Source organism: Haemorhous mexicanus, chromosome 15 (genome assembly GCF_027477595.1).
Source record: "Haemorhous mexicanus isolate bHaeMex1 chromosome 15, bHaeMex1.pri, whole genome shotgun sequence".
NCBI lineage: Eukaryota > Metazoa > Chordata > Aves > Passeriformes > Fringillidae > Haemorhous > Haemorhous mexicanus.
Genome location: NC_082355.1, coordinates 14870636 through 14893404, shown reverse-complemented (window position 1 = coordinate 14893404; position 22769 = coordinate 14870636). Strand labels below are relative to the sequence as shown.

The 22769-nt window shown below is 39.7% G+C and overlaps 2 protein-coding genes across 3 annotated transcripts in view; one reads left to right on the top strand and one right to left on the bottom strand.

The window, feature by feature from the left end:
• DOCK2 (dedicator of cytokinesis 2) overlaps positions 1-22769 on the bottom strand; it is a 160518-nt gene that overhangs the window by 57678 nt on the left and 80071 nt on the right. For both annotated transcript variants that reach the window (XM_059859952.1, XM_059859953.1), the window contains 2 exons: positions 3217-3315; positions 2046-2140 (listed from right to left, as the gene is read on the bottom strand). In XM_059859952.1, the coding sequence (XP_059715935.1) occupies positions 2046-2140; positions 3217-3315 (194 nt within the window). The remainder of the gene's footprint in view (positions 1-2045; positions 2141-3216; positions 3316-22769) is intronic.
• Positions 4322-22769, top strand: part of INSYN2B (inhibitory synaptic factor family member 2B) — a 30136-nt gene continuing 11688 nt past the window's right edge. Inside the window, exon 1 of the mRNA XM_059860325.1 lies at positions 4322-4511. The gene's annotated coding sequence lies outside the window, so the exon portion shown is untranslated. The remainder of the gene's footprint in view (positions 4512-22769) is intronic.

The window sequence follows — 22769 nt, the reverse complement described above, 5'->3', positions numbered from 1 at the left end:
TGCACCCTGCCACTGCCCAGGTGACACCACAGATGTGCCCCTCAGCCCTCACCAAGATCTTTGCAAATGCAGAAAGGGGAGACTCGAGGCTGAAACGCCTCCTCCAGGGAGTAAAACCCTGCATGGAGCCTCCTGTTCTTAACAGGGCAATAGAAAATGCAAAGCTTGCACTGTGCTGCTATTTTCTGTGTTTGGGTTCTTGGAGTTTTAATTGTCTTTTCTTCTCTCAGTGTTATTACAAAAGACCTAAGCCTGATCCCCTGTGATTTTTTCTCAGCTACTCCTCTGGTTTGTGGTAAACAATGTTAACAAGACAAATCTAGAAAACTAAATTAGTCTTCAATTTATTTTGTAGAACATCCATTCCCTCAAAAAAAAAAAAAAAAAAACCACTCTAAAACCCAAACAAAGAAAAAAACAAAACCAAATTTCTATAAAGACTGATAAAAATCCTCCCTCCAAGTTGTTGATATAACATAAAATTAAGACATAAAGTAAGATCAATAACTCATTTCCTTATGCATTCCAGAGAACAGCAACATAATCAAGGAGTATAAACAGTGCCAAGTCATTTTAGGTAAGCAATGTGTTTACAGGATAACTATTTAATAGCTTCTAAACAATATTTTTTTTAATGCTGACTTATTTCTTTACACAGGATAAAACTTAGAGCAACAAAACCTGCTGGAACAACTTGTCCACAGAGTTCAGTGCCATTAAGAGGCACATGAGCACAAACACTGTCCCCCAAAGCAATTTTTCCTGCCAGGACCTGACACAATACAGACACCATCAGGTGAAGCCCCAAACCCCAAAGACATTCTTTGGCCAGGGACAGACACTTCCCACCCTCACAGAATAAACCAATCCTATTCTTGTGGATAATGCAGGTGTCAACAGCATTTTCTAGATAAGAGAACCAGTTTTACACGTGAAATGTTTGATGTGCTGACATTGCCAGGTGATTTGTAGGTCGTTTGGTACTAAACTGTTATTTTTTAGAGTAACCCTTGCTACATCAAAACTAATTGCAATCACAGCAGCAGCAGCATAAGAAAGTGCAAGGAGTTAGAGTTTACCTGAGAGGCCAAAGACTGGCTCAGACAAAAAACCCAAGAGGGATGAAACTCCTGTAATGTACAAAATATTACCTGAATTTACACCTCCACCAGCACATCTGTACCTGCCCACCTCAGAGGAGGGGTCAGGGATCCCTCTGCATGGTCAGTAATGCCCATGAGTGACAAAGTGAGGTTTGGAGCCTGGAACCATCTGGAACATAATCTTCACTTTTGAATCTTCACTTTTGAATCATGGAATGCAAAAAAAAAAAAAAAAAAAAAAAAAAAAAAAAAAAAAAAAAAAAATCCCCAACCAACCTTTTCATCCATTCAAATCCTAGATTAAAATGCATCCAATATCAAAATCTGATATCACAAAACTGTAAATTTTATTGACAAATCTTTTCCTCAAGACTGAGCACTCTCAGGAGATGATCAACTTTGAGTATCCTCAGACCTCTCTTTTTATATATTATAAAAGTGGAAGAATTGTGTAACTGTGACCTTTCAAATAAACAGCATCTGTGGACTAAGTTCATTCAAACCTTTGCAATTTTGACACTCAACTCTTAGACCTGTCCCTCTGCAACTTCTAGAAAACCCAGTGTTACTAACATCTCGACAAAACCAAAATAAAGACAATACAGGTGACTGCCAACAGAAATCTTGCTTAAAAAATGTATTCACTTCATAACACAATCCAGCATCTGAACTCAAAGTGTTTCTTTGAAAACAAGAAGCCAGAATAAGTTCAGCAGTAAAGGTTACATCCAAATAGATAAAAAAGTAAATAATTTTCCCTTTCCATTTTAAGTGGACTTAAAGCACAGGCAAGAAGCTATTTAATGGATTGTTTCAGATAACCTTCTTGGCATTCCCCAGGCTGGAACGAGAAAGTTATCCTGAAAAATGTTTTGTAGGGTATGAAAGGAGTCACTGTCCAGCAGCACAGAGAGAGGAGCTCTGTGCTCCTCCCCTCCTTACCTGTTCTGCACCATGCTCATGGCCATCCAGTCTGAGGGGTACACGTTCTTCCCAATGAGATCTTTGAACATGATGAATGTTTCCATCAAGAAGTCCTGGAACAACAAAACACAGTCAGGCTGGGGCTGTGGAACACACCCTTGGAAGTGCTTCTGTGGGATTAAGGAGCCAAGATGGGGGATTCCACTTTGCTCTCAGTGAAGTCAAGAGAAGAACTCCTGGTTGTATCTCAGTAAATCTGAGATTGGAGCCAAAGCCCTGTAGAAGAGCAGTCTCAGATTTCAAATGGAAGCTAAAAGCCATTACATTAAAGTCATCATACAGGGCTCTTCAGAAAATAGAAGGCAGAAATGAATGGGAAGAAAAAGTTGTAGTACTTATGAGTAAAATTTGATATTTTTTATGAATTAATCTCACTATGCATAAGAATGAATAGGCTTGAAAAATACAGGATTTTTTTTCCTTTTTAACTCCATTTAGTCCATATTTAAAATTTCAATTATGGCACCACCCTGACTTTAAGGAAGGAAGGAAAGTGATCAGTTCTTGACAAGGCAGATATTGCCTCCAGGGACTAATAGTAGATGTAATCCAAACCTGTGCCAACTACCCTGCATTACCTGACAGCTCCAGCAGCCACATGAAAGGACACACATAGGACTATGGAAACTTGCTGGTGCCATTGAATTATGGCAGAAAAAATTGCAATAAAAGGATGCACTACAAGAATAGGGCATTTATTGCATTTAACTTACAATGTTATTTGCACCAGGAGTAGACTCAATAGTGAAAATGGAAATTGATCACCGTGTGTGAAGTGTGGAGGGAATGTTCAATTAGTTGAGGATAAGTTCTGCTGTTGTTTTGTTGTGAGTTTATTCTTTTTCCTTCCCCCTTTCTCAAAAGAGTATAGCACAAAGATCTCATTACTTATTCTGGATCATTACATCACCACCTCAGAGAAACTTGTTTCCTTCCAAACTTCTGATTACAACGTTGTCCAGTGCCACCATTAGAAGAGGGAGGCAGTGCAATAACACAGAGGCAAAAAATGTACAGTAACAGAATTCATTGTAGGAAGAGTCAGACAAGAAACTCCAAAAACATCTACTGATTTTTCACAGGAAATCAAATACTGTAACTATCAACTCTGTGACCCCTTAGTACTCACCACTAGTTCAGAACTTGTCTGGAAGGTTTCAATGTACACTGAATAATGCTGGTCACTCATCTGGTTCAGGATCGCTGTCATGCACGCCACAAAATGACTCTGAAAGAAACCAGAATCAACACATGTGGATTACTGAAGATCTTGGACTGTACTCTTTCTAAAGTTGAAGTATGTGAAATGCCTGAAAAATCCCTTTATGTATGTAAAAATAAATAATACTCAAGCTTTTGCCAGCCCAGATGAAAGAAACAAACTAAGAACTCCAAAAGGATTATTCAAAAGCTGCATTGGCAAGGGACAGGCTCTTGTGAGAAAGCTGCATCATTAATGAGACACCACATGGAAACACACATTGTGACAAGAAAACTTCTTATATAAAGCACAACTCACAATCACCTTAAGACTCCTAAAAGGCATGTGATGTCCACTAGAATTCTTCTATTAGGAATTCATGGGGAGAAAATATGTTAGAATCAAAAATTTCCAATAATTCTATTATTCACAGGAAGAAATAGTGCAAGACATTCAAATTTTCACATTCTGCAGGTGTTTAAACAGCTATTAGAGAACTCAAACTTCTATAGAACATGATGACCTTGACATCTCAAAACTTCTTTCAAACTTCCTCAAAAGGAAGTATTTAGTCTTTCTCAATTCCTAAAGTCAAAATGCTGAAAGATACAGTGAAAACTCAGAGCTGGAAATCACATAAGTTACAGAAAGTCACAAAGACATTTCTTTCCCAAGCAACAATAGTGAGTTTAATAATTTGCACTTTTCCTTTAAGATTCCTCCTCATTGATTCCTTTTAATTTGCTGAAGTTTTAAATCTTGGCTTAGAAACAAGCCTGCTTTCAATGCTTTGATTTCATTTTAACAACAAAATTGCTGAGCAGGCAGAATAATTTCCTAAATGTCCCTGATTCCTTCAGTGCCCTGGCCAGGGGCTGGTGCCGCTCGGTGCCACTCGGGCTCGCTGTGTCCCCACATCAGAGTGGCACCCAACCATTTTGTCCCCATTCCAGAGCAGGAGCAGTCCCTGCTCAGCTCTGCCTGTGGCCACTAGAGGTCTTGTGCTTCCCTCCACGAGCTGCTCTCCGCTCCGAGCTGCTGGGCTTTATTTATTTATTCCTACGCGAGCAGACCCAGCACACCTCTTGCATACAAAGAGTGAAATTACAACCTAAAGGACCTGTCGTACCTTCTTGTGGAGTGACCTTAGTGCTAGTGAGAGCCTTGCCTACTTTTTAAGGCTAAGAAGACTCATTTTCTGCAGGTAAACCAAAAGCTTTCAGGTAAGAAATCGTGTGTTCTCGGGTACTGATGCTCTTCTAAAAGAAATGCTGGATTTCCTGCAGTAGTACTTCACTTTTACAGTTCTGGAGCAGAAAAATCTTTGCTGTGGTGTTAAATGCATAGCTGAGAGGAATAATGAATTGCAAAGGATTTTTGGTCCTGAAATTGTGTGGGGGTTTTCTTCTCATGTCTTGATTTTGAAAAAAGATTAGCAGCAGAAGTTAGAGAATTGACACGACAAGCAGCTCGTATTTTTAGTAGTTACACATTCACCACTGAATGCCTTCCTAGGCTCAATTAAATAATCACTGCTTGAAATAAGCAGCATTTCTTCACAAGCATTGTATAGATGTATTATGATGCTTAAGGGCAAAAAGACTTTAAGAAGGTTATTTCTTTTGTTAAAACCAACTTCAAAAAATGTGTCTGGCTATGTCTGTGATTGTGGTACAGCACAAATGCCTTAGTGAGTGGGTATGGTGATTTTAAATTTAACAGATGATATGCCTTGAAAAAAGCCATAGGCAAAGATCTTGCTAGCCAGGACCTTGCATCAAACCTGTCAAATTCACATCACTTGGACTGAATGGTAATAAAAAAGGTGTCAGTAAAGATGGTCTGCAGCAAAAACTTCCTCCATCCTTTCCATGGAACTGTAAAGCAGGGAAATACAAATACTGTTTGATCTTAAATCATTTTCTTGCCAGCAATCTCAACTATCAGAAATCATCTGCTAGCATCTTTATAGGTTTAAAGCTTGCCCCTCCCTCCTAATCCCCAAATGGCAGCAATGAATATTCACTTCTCAGAGGCAGCCTCAGATCTCTGAAGTGCACCCCCAGCACTGCCACTCTCCCTGGCAGGACTGAAGGGTAACTCAGGGCTCTCCACAGCTCTGATCAAACCTGCAAACACCTCTCTGCATCCACTGAAATTCTCCTCTGGGGTTTAAGTGCCTCTTGGAGTGTGCAAAGAGCATGAACTGCCTGTGAACAGTAAGTTCTGTACAAAACCAGCTCTTGTGCCTGGCCACAGCCTCTGTGTTCACAGGATGGGCAGAAGAAATTCAGAATCACACTAGAGTCTATTAAAAAACTGATTTCATTAAGTCAAATGTTGTTCATAGGGATTCAATAGTTAGAGTAGGTTAGAAGAGAATAGGAAGAAAAGCTTGTGGCAGACAAGGTGAAGTTCAGGTAGAATCCTAGCAAATCATTTTAGCTGTGCTCAAGCTTGTTAGGATTTAGCCAGTGAATTACAGCAGAAAACATTGATTAGAACTAGGTCAAATGTATAAAAAATAAATGTATCAAAGTAAACACTTTAATGCTGAGACAATATGAACAGAAAAAAACCCAGAAACAACTCTGCATGACTGTAAAGAGCTCTAATGAAATATTTCCCAACTTCACTACATGAATTTCCTTATGAACACAAAAGAATCCAAAACAGCAACAGCACTGAATTCTGTTTTTTAAATTATAAAATTTCCTATCAGACTTTAAAAAATGTGTAAAGAAATAAGGCAATTGATGAACACTGCACTGCTGTAAGGAGCAGGAACATGAGTAAATAGGTGTCAGATACAAATGAAACGTCCAGGAAACATTTAAATTCTCTGTCCACTTAAAACCCCCCATAATTAGTACCATATATAAATTAAATAAATGCTGGCTTTAGTATAAACACTGCAAGGTAGTGGGTAAGGTGAAAGAGATGCTATTTTACTTGAATCTATACAAAGTACACCAAAAGGAATTGCAGACTTATTCTGTAAAACAAACAGGCTTTCCTAAGGTCAAGCAGGAAGAGGTGGAATCTCTTGCACTGCTGAAAAAGTGCAGATTAGCTGTGGATGCAACATGTTCAGGAAAAGAAACAGCTGAGGAACATCAGGATCATATGAGTAAGATGACAAACTTCAACACCTAGCAACTAAGCCCAGCACACTTTATAATAGCAGATGGTGACAGGTTGCCGTAGTAACTTCAAATAGAGCAGCAGCACAAGGATGAGGCAAATGCCCTGGAAAAACAACAGAAATAACATGGAATGAAGCTACATTTTGATCTAATCTAGTAGAAGGATTTCAGTGGCTGCAGGGTAGGCAATCCTCATGCAGATGCACTTCTGGAAGGACTCAGGGGGATATTTATTTAATGTAGGCACTTCAGTAGCATTTACCCTCATTAATAGAGCACTTTACCAGCACAGAGCCTGAGAGCAAGCACAAAACCACATGGACATGCTCATTTTGCTCACCCTCACGAGCAGGGGGAGGTAAGGGGGCTCTGCAGCATCCTCACAACCTGTGACCCCACACTAATGATGGTTCCTGTTTGATTAACACATGGCTTTCTGCATGGGGCAAAGAAACTGATTAAAACAACTCAGCATTCTTGTGGTGCTTGCAGCAATCATAGATTGGATTTAATTCTGAAGTCTCTTTTAGGATAAGCCAGAAATTTCAAACTTCATTGCATGTTAGAAACAGAAATTGTAAAGATAACACACAGAGGGTGACCAAGAATTCCATTGGGCCAAAGAGTTCTGTTGTGGTTGAGGTTTTTTTTTGTTCAGAAATAAGTACAAACACCTTTCTGGAGGAAAAGTGAGAAATTTGTCATCTTGATTGTAATTAGAGGAAAACTAACCAATCACCTATTTTAATCTATTGTTAAAATCATCAATATTTATGTTGTACCTCAAGTCTGCTATTGAGAATGTCTCCAAAAATACTGTCTGCACAGAATCATTGAGTCATCACAGCTGCTCCTTGTCATGAGCTAAAGAGCAACATGAAAACAAGTATGGAAGAAGCTCAGTGATGCCACAAAGAACCACAGTGGCTTGAAGCCACAGTTCCTCAGAAAACCCCATTAAACTTTGGGAACTGTGGCATATGTTGAGGTTGAGACAAACATCTTGATCATGTTATGCAAATACTAAACAATACCAGTCTGAAAGGAAAAATAAGCAGAATTTCAAGTGAATTGGTAATGCAGCAGTTCTGTTTCTCTCCAGAAATAGATGTCCCTGCCAATGCATGTGCAGTCCTAAAATGTAGTGTTTGGAGCTGGAAAGGCACAAATACATAAACATTAGGACAGGCTGCTATGCAACAACCTCGAGTATCCATCACGTGTGAAATGGGGAATAGCTCCCAATCCATACAGACTTGGAGCCTGCCAATGAGCACATGGTGCTGATAATTCACTTACAGTAACATTCATCTACTCTTGGTGGGTCTGAGATTTTAATTTTCCATTTTTACCTTCATTGGTTCTGTCTCCTTGTGTTTTATAGCTGACTGAACAGCATCCTGCTTCAGCATCTCACTGCCAGCCTGGGATTTCTGACTGAAAACATGCTGGGCTCTTTTAGCCTGTCCTACCATTTCCTTTACAGTCACAAGATTTACCTAAAAGGATGCACAACTATAAAAGCAGCAGACTTCCAGGTAGAATAATACAGAACAATTTTGTAGCACAAGGAGAGAGTAACTGCAGCTGCTCTTTGCGATTTTAAGATTTGTTACAAGTTAGACAAACACAACAATTTCAGTATTATTTCATTCAAGACTTTTCCATGCATAGATAAAAGCAATAAAATAATGGTTCATGGTAGGATGAAAAAGTAGGTTGGTTTTCATGGAGTATGTTCTTTGTCATCCTAGTTTTTTTTTTTTTTACCTTTTTTTTTTTTAACATTGTGCTGATTTTCCAGCAATATTCCAAAAAAAGAAAACTTTTCATTCTCTGAAATGGTTTTTCTGCTGCTGGGTTTTGTTGTTTGGCTGGTTTTGTGCCATAAATCCTCTCCAGAATTCCTGCTACTGTCTCTGGTTGATATGAACACTCCACTGTAATTAATTTAACTTCTGCTGAAGTCTGTGTTCAAACACAGTTGTGTAATTAATACTACTTTTCCAGTAGTATTACCTTTTCCTGTAATATTAACTTTATGTTTATCTTCAAAGCATATTTACAAATGAATGATGAATAACAATAATCAATGAGGTCAGAAAGCACTCTGAGTTGAGCTCAGCTGGTCAGAGCATGGTGCTAATAATGCCCAGCTTGTGGGTTTAATACCTGTATGGGCCATTCCCTAAAGAGTTGAACCCCATGATCCCTGTGAGTCCCTTCTAACCCAGAATATTCTGGGATTCTTCTATGGTGCTGTGATCTGGAATGAGCAATCATTGCTTGGAAACTGAGCTAGTCCAGAGCACAGTTATCAAAGACAAAAAAAAAAAAAAAAAAAAAAAAAAAAAAAAAAAAAAGAAAAAGAAAAGAAAAAAAAAAAAGATCTGTTTCAGCTCCTCACTAAGCACTGCTGCCACCCTGCTGACCTCAGCTCTGCTCTAGCAGATGAAATCTCCCATCCTTTGCCTGCAGGGATCTGTGCAGCTTTTCCCTCCTCCTCTGCATCCCACAGATTGCCTCCCCACAATCACCTGAGCCTGGTCCCTCAGGCCAGAAGGACCTTCCTGCCCTGCTCCATGAGATGTGCACTGAGACACTGCAGTGTCCTGGGGCTCTCAGCCTGCTCCTTTCCCTGATTTCTTGTCCCAGTGCTGCTGCACTGCCCTGCTGCCACTGCAGCATGGCTGGTGCTGCCCAGTGTCCCAGGGCACTCATCCCAGTTAGAGAGGATGAGAAACACTGGAACTACACATCAAGTACAGGCAAAGGATCTGATTAAAAATACCACCCATGGTTTATTTACTGTACAAAGATTGGCCAATCTCTCCCATTTGAAAGGACTGGAAACCAGCCTGGGAACTTGCAGGAGGTGACAGAGGGGCTGGGGGAAGGGTTCCCTGCCCTGAGGTGCAATATATAACAGCAGGAACCAACCCAGCCAGGGCTGCAACAGGAGATTGCAGAGCAGAACAGAGCAGCTGCAAGGGAGAGCAACCCTGGGGTCAAAAAGAGCAGAACTGAGCAATCCAAGCTCTTCAAAGTGCAGTAGCAGCTTTTATTGCTAAGCCATGTACTTTAAATTTACACAATTTGAAGACAAATGCCTTGGATGATGATTCACTTCCTTAAAACAGAGCCATCTCCTGTGTTCCCAGAACTATACCTCTCTATTTGATTTTGTTCTTTTTCAGCTGCATTTACTGAAGACAGAAAAATTAAATTAAATTTCAACTACTTGATCAGAGATGAGACTAATAAAATATATTTGTGCATGACTAAAACAAAGCTTTATCACAATAGTTTTGCTTAAAACTGTTGAAAGTCCTTTCACTGCAGAAACTTCCTTCTTCCTTTTAAATTGATCTTATGGAGAAAATAGGGCCCAATAAAAATAATTTTCCAACAAATTACATTCATTACACTAACCAGTCTACCCACAGTGTTTGTTTAGGATTGATTAATAGCAACTAGCAACTGTTAGAATGGTTTTAATTTGCATCTGAAATATTTTTCATATTTAGATGATATCCAGTAGGGACTTTTATTAAGTTTTTGAATTGTTTTGTAGCAGTGGGCTCCACTTTTAAGCTTGAAAAAAAATCTTGGAGTCTGGTTAGCAGAGTAATGGGCAAAACCAAAAAATTCATTGCAAACCCCCAAATCTTTCCAAAGACAGCTTTTCATACTGAATCTTGGGCAGGTTGCTTAATGGAAAGCATAGGGAATTCTCCATGAAAGAAAACCCTGTGGAAACACATGGATAAAGATGAAAGGATAAAACTCCAAAAATTTTAGAATTACAATCTACAATCCACAATCTACAGGCAACTATGCATCCTCCTCAGGTGTGGGTCTCTTCAAGGGATGTCACTTATGTCCCAGTTGGTTGAATTTCAATTATAATGTAACATAAACAGGGAATCCTGATACTCTAATAATATGCAGATAAAAGTTTCCCAAATAGCATTGTCTGCATCAATTATTTGTGCATATGCTAATGTGTATTTTTGAGGGAGATTCTAACACATTATCCCTGGACTCTGGCAGAATAAGGAATATTCCTTTAACTACTTAGCACCAGCCCAAGGGCTGGATTCATTAAATACTTACAATATAAGTAGAATGAAGATGAGAGTTGAAATTTCTTTGAATAACTAAATCAGGGATTATTTAGCTCTTGTTTTTCCTTCCTTTTTTTTTTTTTTTTAATTAGAAAAAGAAAAACCAGTTAAAAGCCCATAAAAGGTAAAGAATTCCAGAGTGCCCTGGCTTGGCTCCTTCAGGGGTGTGGGTGTCCCTTGGTTGCTCAGTCACTGCAATCCAGGAGCCTCTGAACCCTAAAACCACCATGGGACAAGATAAGATAAACTCCTGTTCTTGGCTGTTTGGAAAATGCACCAGGATGGGAAAAGCCAAACCTCTGCTCCCCAAGCATTAAACCCCACTGACATGAAATGATATCTTTATTCTGAAATTAAAACTTGCTCCCAAAAAACCTCCCAAACATAAACCATCCTCAGAAAAATGGGTGAGTATTGATGCAACAGCACTGTGTTACAACAGGTCTTCCCAAACACAAACTGGGCTTCAAACAGTTTTCAACAATTTCCCAAACATGATTATCAAAATATTTGGTGGTGCCATGTCATCTGACCATCTGAACTCCTGAGGATGATGACTGTGTGCCAAAAGGACGCTTCTTTGGGCTGCTCTACTGCCAAAATATTCAAGGCTATCTGCAGACATTCATTTTCCTCATCTCTAAGCTAGGATTTCATTCAAATAGATTGTCTTGCTAAGAAGCCAGGGTACCAACACTTCCTCCTGGACAGAGCGAACAGGAATAATGAGTGTAGATACATGTTAGGGAATTACAATCCTAGCAGGAAGCAAACAAAAAGCAGAATCACATGCATATAAAAGCAAACTTGATCAATTAGACTGCCAGAGAAATATAATCTGTTATGCCTCTGAGATTCAGAGTTTGCATCACCTGAGCAGTCTTATAGTCTCTTATTTTTCTGATTAGTCACTGCAATACAGAGTGTGTGGGAGCATCAGTACATATCTAACAACACACACAGGGAAAAGGTGATGATTAGAAGCATTACAACCCACACCTCCACTGTATTTTCCATATTAGTGCTGTTGGGTTTAATAGCAGCTCCAGGACTATGCTACAGAAACTGTTCAGAAAAGCCTCTTAGATCCTGGTTGGTAGTGTCATCTTTGTTCTAGTCCTCCCCTAAGTGCCACCAAAGGACCTGTTGGAAGCAGGTTATTTTCTGTCCTAGTTCCAGAGAGCTGAGGGACAGAACCAGCATTTGGTGGATGCTGTGCCATCACACAGCCTAAAGAACTTCCAAGATATTGGAAGAGAGATCTCATATCTTGACAACATCATTATGGTGTGTTTTATAAACAAATTCTTCTCCCATATTAGTCAACACAAAGCCATTGAGCTGGATGTTCTTTAGGGCTTCCTAGACCTGGATCTTGTGATCTATTGTGTGGTTCCTGCTAAAGGACTCTCCAAACTATGGCTGCACCATTATCATATTAAAGCAAGAGTCTGGGAAGCTGGAGGGACTGAAATCAAATTTTCCATTTAGATCATTATCAGTTTTCAAGGCATGTTCATTAAGAAGAAAAAAAATAAGTAACTTGTTCTGCTCTGTTTTTGTTTTAAAGGAAGTTGCTAATATTTTAAACCTTAAACCAAGATTTCCTAGACTGCAGAGCTCAGTGTCAGGAATTCAGTCGTGGAGAGTATTATTTTCTTAAATATTTCCCTTAAAATAAAGATGTCCTTCTTATATTTATAAAATATGAACATAAAGCATTTACTACTAGATCAAGGCCATTTGTCTTTTTTGAAATGGCACTGTAGTCACATAAGGTAAAAGTATCTTTTATTTGATCTCATCTTGGTACAAGGTTTTGACCTCCAAGACTGTTAAATACACCAAACATTAAAATATTTTAGTAATATTTAGGAAATAATTACAAATAATTTATATATATATAAATATATAAAATTATATATATATATATATATATATATATATATATATATATATATATATATATATAAAGGTTATAATAAAATAAGATAACTAATACTGTTCATAAGTTGATTCTGAATGAATAAGGCAGTAGAGAAGAAGGGAATTTGGAACACAGGAGCAGTAGTGGAGCTCCCTTAGCCCTTCCAGATGATCCCAGAGTTCTGCCTGCCTGTGCTGCAGACAGAGAGTTCCAGGACATTAGGTTGGCCCTAGCAGGTTGTGAGCTCAAGGCACAGATGCTCTGCAAGAACAGAGCATCCAAGCATGAAAACAGGAAACCAGTAATGTGGTCCCAGGGATTTGGGAGGAGACAGAGAAAGGAGCTTGCACTCTGCTGAGTTGAAGAGCACCATCCAGGATTTCACAGCAGCGTGTGGGGAGCAGGTTCTTTGGTGGCAAAGAAACTGAGGAATGTAAATGTGCAGGATGTGGACATGGGCTGGCAGCTGGAAAAAGCCAAAGGTAGCCCTTGTTCAGGTGATTTCCCTGCTGCTGCCTCCAAGCCCTGCCTCAGTGGTGGCCCCAGAGGTTTGGGCACCCCAGTGTTCCCAGACAGGCTAAGAGGGAAACAGCCTGGTGTGCAAACCTGTGGGACATCCTGGGGACATGCAAAGGGCAGCAAAATAAGCCTGGTTAGCCTGCTAACAAAATCTTAATTATTGCAACAGAAATAGCTCTGAGAATGCTGTGATTTTCTGGAAGCTCTTCACAAAACAAGTGCCACCAGGATTACAAACATCTCTATCAACATATGAAACATTGTTTTTAAAAAGGAAAGGTGTTCCCACTGAATGGGGTCGATTCCTATTATACAAGGATACACATGCCCTCAGGCTCCAGACACTCCTGCCTCAGAACTCTTTTTCTGGATTTAGGGGAATAACAAAGCAATCTTGACAGATTACACATGGCAACATTTCTGTGGGTTCTAGCAATTTTTTAAGATGTTTAGTAAGTAATTAGGGGCTTTTTTTTTATTTATTTATTTTTTTATTTTACAAGAAAAACTAACCAACCAAAACCTGAAACACACACCTCATTTTATGCAGCTAACACATTATATAATAACCCTAACCCAAGCCTCTCTAACAGCTTCTGGGTTGTCTGCCTGGCTCAGCTTTGTGGTAAGGTACTCATTTGGTTTCTTGTTTAACTTTTTCTGTAAAACATTGGAAAAAATGCATGTCCAGTCATGTCTGGAGTGAGACACAACCACACCTACGTGCTTCATGTTTTACTTGCCTTCTTAATTACACAGGTTTGCATTGCAGTATTTTGCTTGAATCACACTGCTACTTACCCAAATTAAACCTGAAGCTATTCCCAAGGAGACCTTTTACATTGAAATTATTCTTTAAAATAAAAACCACCACAGTTTTCTGAAAATAACCTCATTGCAGGGCCATTAAGGCAACACAGTGCTCATATGGTAATGAAGGAAGGAAGTAACTTCTATAAAATTGCTGATATTCACTAACAGGCCCTGGGAGATCATCCCAGGGGTACAAAAAAGAAAAAAGGTCATCTTTGTTCTTGAGACAGGGCAGGCCATATTCCATATTATGTAACAACTTCAGAGACTGCTCTTTTCTTCTCCAGCTACAGAGATACAATCATGTAAAATACTCAATTACTTGGGCCATTCTGCGTTCTTATGCTTAGAAGAGGATCAGAAAGTACAGGGAAAGTGAGTTTAAGCCAATATTCATCTGCTTATGCAATTGGCTTACACATTACTTTCAAAGGACTTCACATATTTCAAAACATATGAGGAAGTTGCCATTAATTGGTACAGAATGCTGCATGTCTTCTGTCTCCTGTCTTCTTTGAAATTAATTGCCCTCACTGGTGGAAAAATAATTTGAGCATACAAAAATTTCTTGAAGATACTGATTTCCATGCAGCCTTTTAGTTTAGGCTTATTGTAGTTCCCAAAGAGAACTTCTGGACTTCTTCAAACTGCCAGCCTCAGAAAAGACTGAATAACAAAAACCCCAACCCTGAGTGACAAGCAGGTGTCACACAGCTCAGGACACTGCGATTTATTAGACAAATCATTAATTACTAAATTCTCTGACTATCTATGTATAACTTAGTAAGATAAAAATAAAGATTGAATTTATACAAGATATAAAATCAGCTATAAGGTACCAATATTGAGAAATACCTGAAATGGGAAAGGCAAGGAAACAAACAGGCTTTTGTTTTGCCCTTGACATCACTGGGACGTGAGCTTGTGCTGCCCAGAGAAGCTGTTCATTTCTCCAGCAAGGTTCAGAGCCCTTGGAGTGTCCAGAGATGTTCATCTTCCCTTGGAGCCATCAGTAGGTCACCAGAGGGTCACCTCCCTCCCTCCCTCTGTGGTGCCATCTAAGAAACTCCACAAGGTGAAGCATCACCTTTCCCACGAGGAGAGTGAAATGTTTATCTACACTTTGTGATTTATTTTTGTAAACCACCATTGCACCTTTGCTCTTTGGACACATTCCAGGACAGACCAGACACAAGATCCATGATTCTAAATGTGCCCAGCAGGACAGAAATATATCTGTGGGATACTTTAGTGTGCTACCAGATCACTCTCTCTTCCCATCTCACTTTATTCCCAAATAAAGTGTCACCATCTCACTTTTTCTGAATCCCTTTCAAATACAAGTATTATCTCACTACATGCACTGGTTCCTCCTCCTAAGCCCCCACAGTTTCACAGAATTCCCTTCATCCTCTGTTTCTACAGGAGTTCTCCTCTGGGCCAAAGACCCCCAGCTACTGAATCTCAGCCCTTAACTGGGGGTGCTGTGGCTTCTCCAAAAATAACTGAAACTGCAGAGTCTCTACATGGAGAGTTAGGAGATTTAAGAAATTATTTACATTAATATTTCTTGGATGTTAAGAGATAACAAAGATTATCAAGATTAAGTGCTGATTAGAGAGAAACAATTAGTTAAAGGTTGATAAAAAACCTATAAATTTATTCTTTTACTTTTAAGGTTTTTTTAAGATGTCACCTAAGCCCTTCAGTCATCAGGGGCATTTGAGTTCCAGCCAAGTGTCTGGTCCCTTTGTAACTCAGACTGCTTCTAACTTCATGAGAAACTATACAAGCTTTGGATAAAGGAGAAACACACATTTTCTTTTAAATACTAGGGAAAAAAGTTGCTAGGCATTTTTTTGAATGTTCCATCTTCCAGCATTCCTCAGCACTTGCTAGTACTGAGACAATTTTTGCTTTCATTATCTGCCCCAAGCCAGCAGTAACCACCAAAAAGAGTAAAAATAAAAGAATATTATTCAAATAAAGTGTGAAGAACAAATTAGCCAGTTGTTTGTCTTACCCCAGTGGGACAGGTTTTGACTGAATTTTTATTCAATTGCTTTGAAGAAAAACCAGCATCTAGCCATAAATATTTTAATAATATAAAATAATGCTACACATGGCAATAATGCTGGAACTTAGAATGGGTGTCTCTGTCAAAGCATGAGCTGCAGAGAAACTTTCATTTTCTTGGTGCTCCTTATGTGGGGAGTGGTGCCAAGCTTGGAGAGCAATTGTAAGGCTACATTATTTTTCAGGCTATAAATAATTAACTGAAGTGGGATTCTTTCAAATCCTCTCCTCACAAAAAGCAAGGCTTTTCAAAAGCAAGTTCTCTCCACCTCTAGAAAAGGTAGTCTGGCAATAATGATGCTACAATTCAAAAGTAAAGGCACCTGCCCTGCACAATAACAATCTGTGCACCTCTCAAACAACATTAAGCTGCAGACTGTTTAAATATACAGGGCAGAAGTGGTGTATAAATTGACAGAAAAAAGTCACAGAGAATTATGGATAAGTTGGTGAAGCAGACTTAAAACACAACTCTAAAAACCCCCTTTAAAATGCTCATAAAAGAGAATAAACCTTTCTCATGGATTTAAAGAGAAGTACTGCACAAGACAGCAGACACATACCTGTGTGGTCCCTTCCCATTATTCTATTCCAACATGAACCTTCTGAGTTGTTAAATAGACAGTCATGAAACCAAGAGTTGTGTTCTTACCAAATATTTGTAGCTCTTATAAATCTGAACTGTGAATTTCCTTAATGCCTTCACTATTGATGACATGAAACAGAACTAAAAGTTGCAACTGCAAAGTCAGAAGAAGAGAACAAACATTCAAAGATTTATCATGCAGTTCTCCTCCATTTAATTGTAACCCCTCAAAAGGCATGTGACTGAACTCTCCAACATCAGCAGGCTGATATATTTTGACATAAAATTACTTCTAGCAGAGACCCAAAATAAACAGAGGTTTCTCTCTTGCTCTACTCCTCACTAATCTCCCTCCAGAATGGATAATTCTGGCTCCTGACAGGTTTAGGATGGAATGAAACAGAACCCACACAAGAACCTGAACTACCAACCTTATTGCCAATGATACCACAGCTCCATTTTGCAAACATTCCAAAGGAGATGTGCCAAGGCATCAGCCTGGCTGAGCAGACTGCACTGCAGGGTGAGACAGCCTGAGAAATCCTCTTCTGACACTGCAAACAGCCGTGGCCATCACTGAGCAGAGATTTTCCCAGAGGAGTCCCCAGCTCCTTGTATCCCAAGCTCCATTTCTCCTCCACCTGTGGCTTTTTGTGCCAGAATTTGGGAGCCTGTGGGAAGTGCCAGTCTCTGCAGACACCCTGCCAAAGCCAATAAGAACAATTCCAGTCTCTCCTGCACTTACTGCCAGCCAGTGGCTGCTAACCCAGTCTGAGCTGCCCTAATTCAATTCCCCCACACCAAAACTATTTTTCAAAACCGACATCTGGGAAGAAGCACATCCAGGTGCATTCAGCTGAGTACACAAACCATATCTCTGGAGGATGAAATCTCCAGCTACTCACATTCCTGATGCTCTGGAGGAACACAGGTAAAAAAGCCTCAGAATGCATCTTTAAATTCCAGCCCTGTTGCCACGATGAGAGCTGGCACAATGTTCTCACCCAGGTTCCAGTGCTTCTGCAGGGAACAGAAGCCATGGGACAGTGGATTTCAGTGAGAGCTGGCATGGTTTCTGTGGCATTCACATTCTCTGAAAAATCCCTTTGCCCAGGATTTTCTCCTGGGAAGCTGAGAGGCCTCAGAGAAAAAGGAAAACAATTCTTATCTCATTTGCTTCTCCTGTGTGGAATGTGTTTGGGGATTGTTTACCCACAGGTGATGGTTTCATTGCATTCTGCTGGGAGTTGTTTTGACTCATTGGCCAACTGGGGCCAAGCTGTGTCAGGACTCTGGAAAGAGTCAGGACTTTTCATTATTATCTTTTCCCCATTCAGTAAGTATCCTTTCTGTATTCTTTAGTATAGTATAGTATTCTTTAATATAATATAGTATTATAAAGTAATAAATTAGCCTTCTGAGCACATGGAGTCATGCATGGGTACCAGTTGTGGCTTTCTCTGGGTCTGGATTGAGCACTTGAGACAGCAGTTCATGTTCAGACTCAGGTCTTATTTCTTATCAGTAAAACAGTCTCACTGCTGTGAGTTCAGCAGCTTTTCATCAGAAGGCACAAAATGGCCAACAACCTCTTGCTACAAGGTCTTTTAAGACTAAACTATCCAGTTAAGAACTGACACCTGGATTATTTCCCCTTTTAACCCAATAACTGATCCCACAGAGCTGCAATGGGGACTTTTCTGCCCAATTACAAAATGCCACCCAAACCCATGGAGAAGGAGGAAGAAGAAGCATGAGGAAACCCAGGACGACACTCTGTGCTCTTCATCTTGCTTCCATCCACAACATACTAAAAACCCAAACCCTCAATTTCTCACCCAGTGACACACCTGCACTGCTCTCTATAATCTATTCCACACTTTTGTGGCTTCCAGTCTATCTTGAAGTCTGGGAAACTTTCTCCATGAATGAGGGTCAGAGTCAGTGCTGCCCTGGGGGTCAGAGCACCCCAGAGCAGAGAGAGAAATAGTCCCTGTGGTGCCCTGGGTTTGCACAAATTCAGATACATCATCCCTGCCTTCCAGCAAATACAACAAGGTTTCTTCTCTCACTGCTTCCCCAGATTCCCAGGTTTGTGACACAAGTGAGAGTAACAGTTGACTCCTTACATTTACTGAAACTCCCACTTACTGAAGTGGCAAAAAAAGTTCTGAAGATCCTAAAGAATCATCACTGAACACCCAGTGCTTACAAGGCATCCCACACAGCTGCAGCACAGCAGACTGCTAAATACTCTTGGATGCAGCTTTGCCATGTCATTCTTGATCTGAAGCGATAAACTCATTGGAAAAAAACCCAGAAATTAACTGAAAGCTAAGGGGCTGCAGAAAATATACTTAAAACTTGTTTTTTAGAATTAAATAAATACTGTAATGATGAGAACAACTCCAGTGTTCAAGTCATAGCCTTTAGCAAGCACTTTATACTGGTTTTAAATGGTGTTTCTTGTAGCAGTGTCTCAACAGGAGAAAGGTGCTGGGCAGTGGCAACCTGTCACACAGGAACCATGAAAATGCAGCTTTTAAGTTTGCTACTTGGGGAAAAATAGTAAGTTTTTTCTGTTTCACCAGGCATAGTCAATATAATTGAGAACCAAAGAGAAAGTTCAAAAGGTCTTAGTTCATTTTTATGAACTAAAATTAGTTCATTTTTGTGGTCTAATCTGTCTCTAACCAAGTGCTGATGCCTACAGGGTGCAAACCTGTCTTGCACAGGTTACCTACAGATCTACATACAGCTCTGTTAACATTTTATAAAGCCTGAATAAAAATCTACAATAATCTAAAGTGTAAAATGCATGCACACTTTGATGCAAACATCAAGTACTTAGCAATATTTTTTCAACTGATAAGATTTGTACAAGGAAGAGCACTGAAATTTTGTGCTGTGAACCAGCTATTTGGACACTTTCCAGCCCACCAGCCTGTCACATTGGATAACTTCCCTCTCCCTGTAGGCATTCAAGCAGTTCTTCAAGAGAAATTTCTCAGTTTTAAGTACACTCATCTTTGCAAACTAACACTGGAAAAAAAACCCAACTTGTGCCTGTATATAAATATGTGACTGAAATGCTTCCCTCTAAAGTGAATAAAGAGTTGTATCTTACCTCCTGACACTAAACCTTGCATGAACAATTTCCAGCATATGCTCCAGAAGAAATACTGAGATAAAAATGTTTTCTAATCCGTGAAGCCTTTTTTTTTTCCTGACAGAGCAAATGGAATCTATCATCTTTTCAAAGGAAAAGAACTTTTATTTTTATTAAAGTAGAATAAAGGAATTTCAAGTACCATGGTTCTGAAAGTTATTTCAGGAATAAGATCATCATGGTTTTATCTCTTAGTGCATCTTCAGCACTTCATGTGCAATGGCATTGCATCATCTCAATCAAATCATAGGCAAACCACACTCAATTTTCATCCCTAAAACTTGCTTAGCTAAGTCCATTTTCTGCTGCAGTATCACAGCGTCTTCTCTACCCAGTCTCACCAACCTGAAGTAATTTCCAGATCTTGCAGTAAAATTAGTCAGAGACAAAATCCTGTAATCTCTTCTATTACTGAAATGTTCCCTTTCTGAGGACAGAAGCTTCCATCCTACCCTGTATTCCTTATCTCTGTTAGATTCTCTTCTCCAGTCACTTTGATCCCACCTGGAGGTGGCTTACAAAACCCACCAGCAGGATTTATAAAAAAGTTCTTGCCTCCTTCAGTCCTTTTTGCTCAAGCAAAGTTCCTTCAGCATTACCAAACCACTGCTGTAGGGGAAAACTGAGCCCACCCAGGGACATCCAGAGAGCTCCACTGTGGCCATGCACACCAACAGAAACAGAGATGCTGTGTACTGCCCAATAACAGTAAGAAATAGAAAAATATTACACTAGACAAGCTATGCACTGGAGAAAACTCCAGGTACAAAACTATATTCCACAAATTACTCCATCTCTTATAATAAACACATTTACTTTCATAAATAGCTTTGTGCTTCATTCTGTGGGACCCAAAGCAATAAGACTCCTTGTTGTGATCAACAACAGGCCCCTGTACACAGAGGCCATTTAAAGATCTCTCTCAGCAGTTTCATCTCTCCTGTTCCCTGCCAGCTTTTCCTGTGTATCACAATAAGCTGCAAATCTGCACTTCTGGGGGACTGTTTCTACTTTATAGGCTCTGCATCTGTCACCCATTTTCATCTGAAAATATTCCCTTCAGAGGCCTCCTTGCATGCAGCTCCTCTGGAACTCTGAGCACATTTCCATCCATTTCCCTCTGCAAGAAAGGAGGACAGGAAAAAGAGGTAATTTTCAGCATCCTCCAATTCCAATAGTTCCAAATCCATCTCTAGCTCTCTGTGCTAGCTGGTGATGTATGTTTCACTGCAGTCTCCAGGGATTTCAGAAGCATATCTAAACTTATCCTCAACATCTCTCATTATTTTGAGGAAAAAAAACCAACATGACTTTTATGCAAAGAAGAGTTATGACTGAATTAAGCAGCTTGGCCAACAGATATTGCTAGAGTTTCTGATGGAGACAGAAAATGAAGTGGAACAAAAGCAACATCCAAACCAACACAATTAAAGCCTTGATTCAGACTTGTTAACTAAACATGGTGCATTTCAGATATTCATTTTTTGTTTTGAAAATTGAACCTGCATAGAAGGAGATCTCTGCAGTGGCCAGGCTGTTTGCAGCCACTGACAAGCACAGAGTTCACAGCAGCCCCCACATGCAGCCTCTGATCCCAGCGACAGTTTTGGAACCCTGGAAAGATTTGCAACATGAAGGGAAAGTGAGAGTCACACAAATTTCTTAGAACTTGAGAATCTCCCACTTAGAAAGCAGCTTATTATCAAGCACAAACCAGAATTAAATACAGCAAGCTGCCTCTCTAAACTGAAAATGTCCATCAAATGTGCACCATGGAAAATCTGTTTTCTACAGGACAAACCACAAATCAGACATGACAGAAAACTGTCCAGCCAGAATAAATTATCTTACAGTTATTACAGCTGTCACCTTTCACAGAATCAGAACAGTTTATGTTGGACAGCACCTTAAAAACCACCTTGTTCCAGCCCACTGCCATAGACTGAGTTGGGAAATTTAAAGTGAGGATGCTCAAAAGTGGAAAGCAAATTAGATTAATCATCCTTCTGTTGAAAGCCCCCACAAACTTTTCCTAGTTCCTTTATTCATTGGAAAGGTTCTGTTCAACCATTTAGTTTCAAGAAATACTGTTTTTAAAACATGCATAAGGGAAAACCAAACTTCTAAAATACATATCACACTTTTACTATGAGAAAAAGATTTATTTTTTGAACCAACTCGTCAAATGAAAACTTAAGGTTTCCAACTGCAGCTGAAAGTTTGAAAACCATGTGAAATAAGTAACTTTTGCCACAAATTGCAGAAAACCCCCAGAACCACCACTCTTACACATCTGCACTCTTCCAAAATCCCCACTGTCTGTTGCTGCAAGGTTTTTCACTCCATGCAATTCCTGTAATCTCCATTTATCCTTACCACTGCATTTCTCTACCCACAGCTTCAGCCATTAAACTGAAATATGAACCAAAAAATATGTTTGACTCTGTTGAAGAAATTGGGAAGGCAGAGGCATGAAAGATGGAAGAAAAGTTATATAGAAAAATATCTGTGTCTTGTCAAACTTGCTCTGCCTGGCAGTGTGATTGAGCTGAGTGTGCTTTTCTGAGAACTCAGACCCACAATGCCCAGACTGGAAAAGCAGTTTTATTGCTGTTTGGAGGGGCAGGCTTTGCACCTGAGTGTTTTTTAGGGGGTTCACTGGTTACACCTTGGGATACAATTTCAGTGGAGCAAGGGTAAGTTTACACTGCAGAGGAACTATCACCACTAAGAATTGTGTGTGCAAAGCACACAGAGACCTTAAAAGTCAAGATTTTCTTTTACAGTACCAGCCAAGCCAAACAGAGGAGAAAAAAAAAAAAAAAAAAGCAACATCAGTCAGATTCACATACTCAAAACATTGAAAAGAGGAGCATGAAATGTGCACCTCATGGGGCACTTCTCCAGCAGGGGATGGAGGGACTGGAAAAACCCAGGGAGTTCATGGAGCAGAGCAGCCAAGGAACAAGGAGGAGGCTGCAGAGCTGGAGCCATGGAACATTAAACTCCAGTAAATTTCTGCTACTAAAACTGTTAGTATTACTACCAGACATTAATTTAAAACTGAATTAATCTTTTCTTTATGAGTGAAATAAGTTAAATTAATACATTGAAAGCA